Source organism: Manis javanica, chromosome 10, assembly GCF_040802235.1.
Source record: "Manis javanica isolate MJ-LG chromosome 10, MJ_LKY, whole genome shotgun sequence".
In the NCBI taxonomy this organism is placed as follows: Eukaryota; Metazoa; Chordata; class Mammalia; order Pholidota; family Manidae; genus Manis; species Manis javanica.
In genome coordinates, this window is record NC_133165.1 from 31,680,821 (window position 1) to 31,694,138 (window position 13,318).

Sequence of the window (13,318 nt, forward strand, 5' to 3'; positions counted from 1 at the left end):
CAGGCAGCTGGGCCCCAGAGCAAGTTTTCAACTTCAGCTCTCCTAGCAGGCCTAAACCAAAGTTTCCAGGGGCTGGAAGGACTAGGAGAGCAGACTTTACTCTAAAGAATGAAATTCTTTTTCACCCTACCTCAAGCCTTCACAAGTGAAATGGAAAAGGGAGATAAAATTTCTAATGTAAAACTGGCTGGAACACTTCTGAAACACAGTATTTATTATCATTACCTACATACAGGAAAGCCTGCTCTTCGCCAGGATGAAAATACCTGATGGGAAGATAGTGAAAACAAGACCCCAGACTCCTCTTGGTGGCGAAAAAGGTGAAAGCAGTGCAGAAGATAACAGACCTAAATCCTAAAACCCAGTGACCAGTACTAACAGCAGCGGAAACTAGGGGAAATAGCTCAGCTTATGTTCTTTCCAGATTAAAAAATATGTAAATTAGTAATGTTCTGCATGCCCAGCCAAAGTCGCAGGCATCTGTGAAGCAGAGTAACTCCCAGGGAACATGCCTGCCCCCACTGTCTACTTGCCACCAGGAGGGAGCGCCAACAGGGGAGGCTCTAATGACAAGATTTAGAGTGTTTACAGACCAGTCGCAGGACAAGTTTGACCCCAGAAAGGAGTGAAGAAGGCATCTGAGTTCCTTTAGTAAAAATTAAAACATCATAGTAACCACTTGGCTAGTATATGTACAGTCGTCGCACTATTTTAAATGAAAAAGCTGTTTTAAAAACATGTTACTTCGAGGAACCACAGCAGACACTCTGTGATTCCCAGTAAAATGTAACATTGTAGAAGAATACTGAACCAATATTAAGATTCTTTTTACATAGGCAATAAAAGGCATCATTTTATTCTCAAAATGTTTTTCATGCTCTCAGAAATATGGCCAAAGTCTATAATCACTGTCCTCCCACACTTGGGGAATTGGCCTCACCGTGTGAACAGGCTAAACATTTAAAAGTCACTAAAATCCTCTAATCTTCCCATACTCTAACACAAACAAAAATTGTCTGTCTCAATTCAAAAGAATTTTAATCTAATTACTGAAACTTGGAAAAGGACATTCTTGATCATTTTATTTCCTCTCCACTAAAAACTAAAAGGAAGTCCTGTCTTCCAACATAACATTAAAAGGCCAGTGTCTGCCATTTTTGAATACTGCATTTTAGAAAGTATTCCTCTGTTAAATAAAGGTAATCATAAGGAACTGCCAAATAAAACTATGAATGGAAGTGTAAGCATATTAAAATAGTTTTGTTAAAATTGGGGGAAAGTATTAATCTTAAAAAGAAAATATAACCTTGCTCCGTTCTTAAAGTGATAAATATGTATGCTTGATGAAGAGCTAGGGAAGGGAAGAGGGATTTCCTCTTCACATTCCCTGGGGAGCAGGTCCTTAACTGCATGAATGAGAGACCAGCCCGCTGCAGCCAGTACCTGACAAGGTGCCTGCCTCCTAATGACCACGCACCTCTGCTTGCCAGGAAGGAGAAGGGTATTCACTGTCCTGCACAACAGGAAGTGTGCAGAGAGGGAGGCTCAGGGGTGGGTTAAATTCAACAATTCAACCACATCGTCAAGGATCCAGCTGGTCATCCTAGTTGTACAGGCTTGGAACTGGACTTGGAACTGGACTTGGACACAATGAATGTAAGCTGGCTATCCAACCAGACCCAGTGAAGTCCACCATTGGAAAATGGACTGTTTCTCATCTTGTTTATTTTTCTAAGAAGGAAGAAACCTTTCAAAGAAGTCCCCCTGCCAACTGCCCTAAACAGCTCACTGCCCAGTCTCGGGTTATGCACCCCTCCTCCAAACAATGGTAAGGAAAAAGGATTCCCTTGCCTGGTTTTACACCATTTATGATTCACTCCCTTGTGGTGACTAAGGTTCCATCCCCTTCTCTGTGGGTAGTTATCTGAACAAATTGGGGTTCTTTACAAGGAAGAAAGGGCAGGTGGGTTTGTGACAGGGGACCAAGATAGTCTGTCACACAAATACAGCCACACTCTGCATGGCAATGGATGACAGAGAAATAAGATAGCTGGTCATTCCTTCCCCTGCCCCCCAAAATATCTAGATCCCAGTTACAGTGTAAAATTAAGAGTTGTTACAAGTTACATTTTATAGAAAGAAAAAAAATTAATATTTAAAAAAAAATCAGGCACCACAGCACTTGACTATAGAAATAGCTAGTTACTGATTAATGAACCCTCATAGTATCAAACGGTGGCTTTAAAGAACCTCCAGAATGTAAAATAATAAATGCAACCCAGATGTTCACTAAAAAATGAAAACAGGATTGTTTTTGCTTCATAGCAACCAAATAGGTCAACCCATTTCCTCCTCCAGAGAATTCTCAGAGGACCACAAGTTCCACTGAAAGACCATGTGTTTCATATGTATCTGTCCACAGAAAAAGGAACTCTGCCGTCCAAAATAAATGGAGAATATTATATGTCCCCATGAAAGTGATTTAGAAAACTGCAGCAAGGCTGTGTCTACATGTTGCCAAACATCTGGATGAAAACTGAAAAGAAAAAAAAAATCACTAATTACCTAGATACTGGGAAATACTTTTCAATCATCATTAAAATGTCAAGTTTATAAATAAACTGTTTTTATTTATTAATTACAGGAATAAGTTTTTCAGAAAAGAAGAGTATGGCTATTAAAAATAGCCCTGCTGAGAGTTTAAGACAGGAACTTATTTTCTCCTATTTGAACAATGCTCTTGGTGACTTACTGAAAACTAAATCAGCTAAAAGGGTAAATTTGCTTTATGAAAGTAAATTACAGAATCGTCTTAGCCAACGACATTGACTCTGGTGAGTCTTTCCTAATATTTACATAACACTGAAAGATATTTACCTAAACAAAATGCTTGCTGAGTTGTCTGCAGTCAAATTATAAAATATTACAGTATCTCATGTCTATTCAAACATTTTAATTGTGTAACTGATATTAACCATAGAAAGTTTAAAAGTCTGATTGGGTAACTTCAAAAATTTGGATGGAGAGTCAGTATTTTCTACTCTCATTTAAATGATTTATTATTTCCCCACAATTTCAAAATGCTTAATATTTTAAACAGCTTTTAGGACACTTTGATAAAACCTATTTTTTTTTCATTTCATTTCACTTCAAAGTTTCAACAGTCCTCTATTACAAATTGAAAACCCTGCTACCTAAAGGATCTGCCAATAACTTAAAATTAATCTCTCTCCCAAAGTTATTTATACTAAGAATATGAGCAAACAGGATTACCATTCTAACTCACCCAATGTGAATTATTCGTGGTTCTCTCTCAGAACGCTTTAGTGGCACACTTGGGAGAATGCAGGTTTGGTAAGAGACCACAGCAATATAGCAAATATCACAATCAAGTGAGTCAAATGAATGTTTTGGTTTCCCAGTCCATATAAAAGTTAGATTTAGTTATCGTATGGGGAGGTTTAGTTATACCATTTAGTTATACATTATAGGTACCATAGTCTATTGAGTGTGCAATAGCATATGTCTAAAATACCAATGTACAAACTTAGTTAAAAAATACTTTATTGCTAAAAAATGCTAACCATCATCTCAACTTTCAGCCAATCACTGATCACAGATCATGCCAACAAATATAATAATGAAAAAGTTTAAAGTACTGCAGGAATTATCAAAATGCTACCCAAAGTACACAGATGCTGTTGAAAAATAGCACCTAGAGACCTGCTCAAACCTTCAATCTGTAAAAACCTTCAATCTGTAAAAAAAAAAAAAAAAAACCTTCAATCTGTTAAAGAAAAAAAAAACACTATCTGCCAAGTGTAATAAAGTGAGGTGTGCCTGTCTATACCAGAGAAATGTTCGGTTTCCCTCACTAAGCCCCAACCCATCTGTCTTTCCCTCCATCCTCCTGACATGGCAAACTTCCATTTAAGGGCCATGACACATACATTTTCTTCAAGGAAAAACCATTCCACACAGCTAACCCTCTTCTTAAGGTACTTCTTCTCCCAACTTCTGAAATACCACACAAGCTCCCAGGTTCCCTCAACTGCACTGGCCACCCTTCCCCAGCCTCCTGTACTGGGTTTTGCCTTCAGTTCTGGGAGTTTCTCTTTTCTCTCAGCTCTCCCCTCTATGATCTCATTCATCCATCCCAGTGAATTAAAACAAGTCAAAGCCTTTCCATTGTTTATCTCCTACTCAGACAGGTCTTCTAAGCAGCAGATTCACACAGCCAACTGCCTTCCTACCATCTCCACCAGGATGTCTCACCAGCAAGTCCAACTTTAAATACCAAAACTAAACTTACTAAGTTATGGTTTCAGTAAAAGCTGACTAGTGAAGACCAACACTTCTGCCAAGAAAAACTAAAAAAGCTGAACAAATTATAAGCAACACTGTCTGGAGACATCAGAGAGCTACATGCAGTGAGGACCTAGGAGGTCAGGAGGCCAGTGCAGAGAGGTGAGCCCAATCATCTGAGCCACTTTTCTCTTAAGATGTTTGCCAATTCACAACAGTAGCTGAAAGGCCAAAAGCTAAGCAGAAACAAGTGACTGAGAATCTGAGAAGGTAGCAGAATTTCCAGCAGTCTTATGGGAGTTCAGGGGCTGCCAAGGAGAAGAGGTCTGGTAAACACCCCAGGCTTTCAGCTGGGGTCACCAAAGAGCTATTCCCTAGGATAAGGGCAAACCAGAAGTAGACCAATCCTGAGGATTTAAAAATATTTCCCTACCTTAACTGCCTGCCAGAAGCCTCTCCTGCCAGAAACCTGAGGGAGATAGCCAGAGTCTCAAATTATCTCTGATTTTTCATACACATTGTCTACAATTTAATTAGAGCTTAACAGTCCTATCTAAAGTCAACCATGACTAAAAACCAAGGGTAAAAGGGACAACAGAATATATTCACAAGATATTCAAATACTGAAGTTATCAGACACAGAATTTACAATAACTGTGATTAAAATAATAAAGAAATTAGTGGACCAGGGGATGGCAGCACAGCAGGGAGAATATAACCAATGATTCTGTAACATCTTTCTATGTTGACAGACAGTAACTGCACTAGTTGGAGTGAGGATTTAATAATGTGGGTAACTTGAACCACTGTGTTGTATACTTGAAACTAATATAAGACTGTAAATCAACTACACTTTATTAAAAAAAGAAAGAAATTAGTGGACAAGATGAAAATTTGGGGCAGAAAATCTGAATCTTAAAAGAACCAAGAAAAACAAAAAAGACAATAACTGAAATTAAGTACTCAATAGATAGGTTTAAAAGCAGATTAGACAGAGATGAAGAAAGGACTGACACACTGGAATACAGGGCAGAAGAAAATATACAGAGTAAAGCATGGAAAGATGAAAAGAATCAATAACACAGAAAAGAGCTTAAGAGACATACATATAGGACATGATGAAAGGGTAAATTCCCAGAAGGAGAAGCGATAGGGAAGTTAGTCAAAGTAATGAATGAAGAGATAGTAAGCAAGAATTCTCCAAATCTAAGGTCAGATTAAGTCATGTCACAGCACTATGGAAAAGAAGACCACTACCACCACCGATCCCAGTAAGGATACATTCAAGGAAAACCACATTGGACATATCACAGAAACAGCTGAAAAACAAAGGCAGAGAGAAAAGTCTTAAAAACAGCCAGGGGGAAAACATGGCCTTCACAGGAATAAGACGGATACAGCTGATTCCTCAACAGAAGCAATGGAAGCCAGAAGGCAATGGAATGACATGTCAAAGCACTGCATGGAATGAAGTTAATGGCCTGCGCTACAAGGGTACACCCAGTGAAAACAATTCTTCAAAAGTGAGGGCCAAATGGCATTTTGACAAAAAGCCAGTGGTTTCAAAACCTCTTGTCTTCTCCTACCCCCACTTCCTAAAACTTCCCCTTCCCATGAAGCACCACCCAAGTGGTCACACCCCCAGAAACTTAGGGGCCATGTGATTCCTGTAGTTCTTCACCTCGTACCTCCAAACTATCACTATGTCCACTTGATTCTCCAAAATACGTCTCATCACTAAGAAAGCAATGCAAGTTAACACAATACATCATTTCTGAGCCAGGAGATAGACAAGCATTTAAAAGCCTGACAAGCACCAAGAGTTGAGAATGCAGAGAATGTTCCTAGGGAGAAAGCAATCTGTCTGTATCTAGGGAAACCAAAAGCAGGCCTGTACTCACAGTGCAATTCCGGAGTATACCCAGAAAAACTTCCACACATTTGTAAAAGGAGACAAGCCTAAGGAGTTCACTTCGGTATTGTTTCTAAGAACAATGTAAACATAACATGAAAGTCCAACACAGGGCAAGATAAATAAAGTGTTATAGCAGTTACAAGAAATAAACAGGGTCTATATATAATAACATGGGTAATCTCAAACACAAGCTGCAGAACATTACATATGGTATGATACCATTTTTGTAATTTCTTTTTAAAGAAGCCAAAAAGGGATCTCTGTTTTGTTTATGGAAACACACATATTAAAATATGAGCACTATCCTGAAGGACCCACTCCAATGCATCAGTTTCCTTTAGGAAATACAAGAGGAAGGAGGATAGACTCACCTTTGCCTAGCAACCTTCAACCTTATGCAGGATTTATTAATATTCACTGAAGACCTACTAAGCACCATGTTCCAGGACTCAGAGATACGGCAGTGAATAAAAGTAAAAGCACACATATTCCTGCTTTCACAGAACTTACATTCTGAGAGAGAGGTGGCAAACAATGAATACAAAAGGGATAAGCGGAAGTGCTAAGAGGAAAACTGAAGCTGGGAAATGGGAAAGAGGGACAATTGGGGGCTATTTTAGACAGGTTAATCAAGAAGACCTCTCTGGTGAGGGGACAGTTGAACAGAAACCTGAATGAAGCCAGCAAGCACGACAAGCAGGTATCTAAGGGGAACAGCAAGTGCAAAGGCACAGGGGAAGGGGTGTGCATGACAACTTTATGAACAGCAAGACCAGCATGGCAACAAGAGTGATGGAAACCTCAAAGAGATAGCAGGGACCAAGGACAGCCTCCAAGGTAAGAAATGTTCTTTGTTTTTAAATGGTCATAAAAAAACAATTTGTGAGAAAGATCATGTGTGGCCTACAAAGCCCAAAATTTTTACTATCTGCCCTCAAATTATAAAAAGCCTGCAGCCCTCTCCTGGACTAAAGCACACAGACCCTCTACCGTAGGGTCCTGTGGAGCACAGTGAGGTCTGTGGATGGTTCTGAGTAAGCTGAGGCCCGCATAGCTGGGAGAGAGGACTGCCATGACCTGTTTTAAATGGATCACTCTGGCTGCTGTGTAGACAAGGATGACCACGGAGTGACTGTTCAGACAAGTGCGAGATGCACCCAGATTCTGGTTTCAGCAACCGGAAGAATGATGCTGCCATTATGCTGAGGGAGAAAGACTACCTGTAATGCCTTAATTTCTTTTTAAAGGCCTAAAACAAAGTGACAGAACATTAACAGCCATTAATTCTGAGTGATGGGAACACTAGTGTTTCACTGTCTTCTGTGCTTTTCTGTGTTTTTATATAGGTTTGTCATGCACACATCTTTCCCTTCCTGTTTTCCTCTGCCACCCAATTCACCACGCTGCTCTAGCTCTCACCTGAACCCCTGTGACAGCTCCCCCTTTGGTGTCCCCATTCCCTCTCCCGTCCTCCAGTTCACTCTCCACTCCACTATTCCTATAAGGGCAGGGTGCGCTGCAGTTAAGAATACGGCCTCTGCAATGTAGCACAGAGAAGACAAGTAGTGACCTTATAGCACCTTACTATGCTGATGGACAGGGACTGTAATGGGGTATGTGGGGGGGTACTTGATAATGGGGGAAATCTAGTAACCATAATGCTGCTCATGTGAAACCTGAGCATAAGATTGTGTATCAATGATACAGTAATAAAAAAATGTTTTTCGAAAAAAAAAAAAAAAAAAAAGAATATGGCCTCTGAAGCCAGAGTGCCTGGGTTCACATCTCAGCTCTGCCACTTAGTAGCTGCGGAATCTGAAGCAAGTTACTTAGCTTCCCTACGCCTCTATTTTCAGCTGTAAATGGCGATAATGTTAAGTATATAACAGTTATTGTGAAGAACAAGATATGTACAGCGCACGAGCCAGAACCTGATGTAAATATTAGCTAAAATTTTTGAAATGTTAATGAAATGCCACACCCGTTTAAAATCCTTCATTGGCTTCATGCACTTAGAACAAAACATGGATTCCTTATGAACTAAACGCCTCGCTGGCCCCTCCACTCTGTACCACACAAAGCTGCTTTCAAGCCTGGAGCCCTACTCTGCACCTCCCAGCCCAGTGAAGCCCCAAGATCCCTCTAGGCTGCACCCAACATAGTACTTCCTCCATGGGCTTCTCCAGGCTACAGGGCACCGCCCACACACCCCCGACTCCAGGCCCACCCGCTCACTCTCTCCCTCAGCCCCTTGATGACTTCCTTTAAAACACTGAGCATAATTTCCAATTATTTTATATCTGTTTACCAGTTCTGTCTCCCATCTATGTAAACATGGCTCTGGGAACACAGGAAATTCCTCTGCCTCATTCACCACTCCTCACTCTTGTGCCAAGCACAGGACCTGGCATTTGGTGGCGAGATGGTCATTATTTCTGAATAAATGTTCTAGAAGAGAATATACTATAAGTATCCTCTAAAAACACCTCTCATGTCTCTCCGTCATGAGAACATAAAAGAAAACAGTGGTTAGTTTCCTATGCGCAGATTGAAAAAACAATATATAACTTCCTATATTTTACTTTTTTTTTACTATATAAAAATTATCTCAAAAAGGGTAATTTCTTACCAGCATATTAATTCTTCTGTAAAACTGTTTTCCAATGTGGAAAGAAGAGAAGATAGAATTAAACTTTTTTGAACTCAAAAAATGAAAAGGCATAGAGCAAAAGTTTCCTTTGCATCTACATTTCCCATCTGCTCAGTTCCCACCACCCTACCCAAACAGGTAACTACTGTTCTTAGTTCCTTGTTTTAAGCTTCCAGAATTTTCACGCATATGCAAGTACTTCCTTTAAAAAAAAAAAAGAAAGAAAGAAATGGTGACATGCTATGCACATTTCCCTACACTTCAGTGAGAGGTTTTGGAGAGCTTTCCGTATCATTTCACAAAGAGCTTCCTGGTTCATTTCTACAACTTCCCACCTTCACTCACCATCCAGGTATATTAAGATCTGATGAGTTTCCTGCTCACAGACACTCGGGTTACTTTCCATCTTTTACTATTTACACAATTGAAAGAATCTCGTACCTATGGTATCTCACACATGTACAAATACACTTGCAAGTTAAATTCCTAGAACTGGTATTGAGGGGTTTAAAGATTTACAAGCTTGTTAATTTAAAAAATGCCCCTGTATCTATCGAGGTCCACCCAGAGTCCCTCTAAGGAGTTGAGCGGAGAAAATTTAATACAAGTAATTGGTTACACGCATGATGGAAAAGCTGAGAAGTCACACAGGAAATGGTAAGGCACCACAGAGACTGGCAAGAACAAGAAGCTGCTACCACCTAGCTGGAGAAGTAAAGGGAAGGGGGTATTTTCCAAGGCTCAGGAGCTCAGTCAATGGGCAGGAGCTGGAGCTGAAAGAGACCAGGCAACTGCTAGAGAGACTGAGGCACAGTGAGAGGAGAAAAGCGAACCTGGTTCCCCCTTCCTCCTGCCATCAATCTCCCACCAATGGCTCCTACTGGCTAAACCCAGCCCCAAGCCAGCTGACCCAAAGGGCTGGGAAATATTGCCTGTGGGGGTGAGTCCCTCTGCAGAGAAGGGCCAAGCAAGGATCCCAGCCAGACACAGGCTGGTGTGGCCTCAAGAGCCACAACTCATTTACACTCCTATCGCCAACAGATGGTTTCCAACGTGGGAGTTACTGCTTTCCTGACAAATGAGAGGTGGGATTTCAACCTGGTCTTAATTTGTATTTATTTCATTATGAGACTGATCATATTTTCACATGGAACACTGACTTAACCCACATGTACATGGATTGGGGGTGGGAAGGTGGGAGAGGGGAAAGCCAGTAAAGTATTCCCGTCATCTGTAACAAATGGTCCATTCAAGAACATCAATCACACAGATTCCCAAACTAAGCATTAAGACGGTGGCAATGACCCAAACTAGCCAGTCACCTGCCAAGGAGAGACCCAGCTCAAGAACTGTTCCAGAAAAACTGAAAGGCAACAAAGCCCCAAAGGAATTAAGAATACCTTAACTACACTCTGCATACATTGTAAGTAACAATGTGTTCTTGTAATCTTGTACCCCGACTTGTTCCTCCTGAGAACTGCCGTCCAACCATTCATATCACCATCCTCTCCTTATCTTGCATTGAAAGAATAATACCCTCAACAAAACTTTGAATTATAAAAATAGCAAGTAGGATTCATTTTTAAAATCTTTTAACACGACACATTAGCAAAAAAGACCTTTTAAATTATCTTTCACCACTGCTGTAACTATTTGAACAGATTTACTCTATCTTGTACACAAGCTGAAACTGACTTCCCCACCAAAGTTCTCTACTCTAAAAATATACCCCCAGAAAGTAATGTTTTACAATTGGCTGGCAAATGACTGGCAATCGAAATTATTCTCTTTCAAGCAGCTGAATTTTATTTTCAAAAACATGAATTTTAAAGCAAAGCATATATTTTAAAGTCTAAATGGCAGTAATAACTGTAAAGAATTTTAAAGAGGGATGTTAACTTCAAAACCTCCAAAAGTTAAATACAAGCACATCAAATTAATATGCTAATCACTATACAATTGACTTATTTCAAAACTAAAATATTCACTTATCCAAAACTACAATTATTCTGATTGTTCAACATTTTTAAATGTCTTCCCTAATGCAAGGAAGAAAGATTTTAATAAGCCATATCAATAAAGGTTAAAAGTTTTCAACACCTAGCATGCTGCTGGGCATTTTACCTGACAATCAATAAATCTCTTCTTCATTGTTGACTGTTCTAACTGAATTGAATTAAATGACATTAAAAATAATCAAACCTCTTTCCCCACTGCAAGGCACTTTTTTTCCAAATTTGAAAGTAATACACATCACTCCAGAAACTTGAAAAGTGTAAGAACTAAGAAAATAAAACAAGCATGATGTCACCCAATTTTTACATTGCTCAGACCATGATGTATATATAAAAAGCCTTATTTTTAATGGTTGTAAAATATTTCATCCAATAAATTTCCCGTAATTTACCTCACCATTCTATTAGGCACTGCTGTTTCCAATTTTACCATTATAAGTTAGTGTACTGCTGAGCTCTGCGCCTGTGATTTTTTTTTTTAATTTCAAGATTGCATTCCAAGATGGGAGCTATTAACGGCCCAAAGAAAGCTGTAAGACTCTCCATACTCAGTACCATCCTTTGTCACTGTAATCAAGATCTATAAACTGCCAGAGCACACTAGCCTCCCGTTTCTAGCTTTATACCTGCCTTTACCTCCAAGTCTACATTTCTTTACTCACAGAGTCAGAAACGGCTTCCAAACGAAATCGCCAAGCCAGCTGGCTACCTTGACTGCAATGTCTAACGTCTGAAGATGATAGCTGTTTGCCTTTATTTTCAAAAAAGGAAAAACTACGAAGCCTGTTTGTTGTGTTACTCAAACTGGGACGGGCGGGAGGCAGGGTGTCGTCTGCTAAGAAGCCCTGACTTGGGCTCTCCAGCCAGCCAGCCTGGCTGTAGGAGGGTTTGTAACTGAGTCCCGTCTTTCTCATAAACAACACGCCCACTCGGGGCCACAGTGCCACCCTTGGCTTTAGCTATAAGAACCGAACTCGCCAAACGCCACCACGCGTGCCAACTTCCCACCCTCAAAGCCGCGCCGCTTCTTCGGGCACAAGCATTTCCCCCAGGCAGCCAGCGCTCGGCTTCTGCAAGGCACCTGGATTCGCCAGTGCACCCTGCAGCGTTCGGTGCTGCCGATTCTCTCCGGCAGCTGCTCCAGCAGTCAGTAATTTTTTTCCCCAAACGCTCTCTTGCTGCAAGAGGATCTGATGATTCCGGCTGCCGGCATAAAGAGCTTTAGCAAAAGTAGAGGACCTCAACTTCGTGTGCTCCTGGGGCGTTATTAACCCCTTGCTTTCCCGGCCGACGACCCACCCCGCAGACACTCCACACGCTACACGGTTTAAGGGCGTGATTGGCGGCATGACACCACAGGAACTGCCTTTCCACTAAATAATTTACCACACGCGCTCTCGCGGGGAGGGCGCCTCCCTCGGGGCGGCTCCCGGCTGGGGTCTGCGCTCCCACGGCTCGGCTCAGGCGACGTCAGGGATCCCGCCGCCCCCACTCGCCTCGGGGACCCTCGGACCACCCTGACGAAAGCCGCGAAAACCGTCGTGATCTTCAACCCTCTCCTCCGGTCGCCCCTCTCAGACCCGGAGGAACCCCAGTGCAAACTTTCCCCCATTTCCCGGAATGCCCCCCTTGTTACCCGAGGCGACGCAGAGGGACCCCGCCCGCGGCTGGGCTCCGGCGGGCTCGGACACCCTCAGCGACCAGAGGCGAGGAAGGTCGCCCCCAAAACCCCCGCCCCGGGAGAGGGACCCCAGACCCCGCCCGAGCCTGCGGGCGGCCACGGCCTCGCCCCGTCGTCTCCCGGGTTCGGCAGCCACCCCGCCGCCCCTGCCGCGGGCCTCGGCCACCCCTGGCGCTGCCCCGACGCAGCCTCCTCAGGCGGCTCTGGACCCCTGACCCCGGAGAGGCAGCCTGCGCCCCCCGCCCCAGGCCGCCAGCCGGGCCGGCCATACCTCCGACACTCACCGCCACCGCCCTCGCCGCCGCCGCCGCCGCCGCCGCCGCCGCCGCCGTCTTCGTCCATCTCTAGGCCGCTCCCGCTGCGGGCGAGCCCGGGGCCGCGCGCGGGGGGCGCCGCGGGTGCAGAGCGCAAGCGGCGGGGAGACTTCTGCAGCTCGCGGGCCGGGACGCGGCCCGGGCCTCCTCCCGCCGGGCGGGGCGCTCGCCGCTCGGCGCGCCGTCACGTGACCCCGGGCCCCAGGCCGGAGGTGGGCGGGGCCCAGGCCGCCGGCCCCGCCCCGACTCCGCAAGCGCCCACCGCCCCCGCCCCGGCAGAGCCGTGCGAAGCGGCTGGGTGAGACGCCGCGCAACCCCAAGGGCAGGGCGCACGTCTACTCTCGTCCCGCTTCTGAGCCGCCGTCTGGCCGACTTGGGTCCCTGTTCCGGAACGTCAGCGCAGCTAAACCTCGCGGCGAGGGATCCTCCTCGCACGTG

General features: G+C 43.5%; 1 protein-coding gene across 2 annotated transcripts in view; it reads right to left on the minus strand.

Annotated features, from left to right (window-relative positions):
* Positions 1 to 13,059, minus strand: part of CYTH3 (cytohesin 3) — a 128,767-nt gene extending 115,708 nt beyond the window's left edge. Inside the window, exon 1 of one of the 2 annotated variants that reach the window (XM_037003682.2) lies at positions 12,851 to 13,059. In XM_037003682.2, the coding sequence (XP_036859577.2) occupies positions 12,851 to 12,908 (58 nt within the window). In that variant the 5' untranslated portion in view covers positions 12,909 to 13,059. Of the gene's footprint in view, positions 1 to 12,837 lie in introns of both variants that reach the window. The other variant, XM_073215090.1, reaches the window with a different exon arrangement.
* Positions 13,060 to 13,318: the final 259 nt, after the last annotated feature.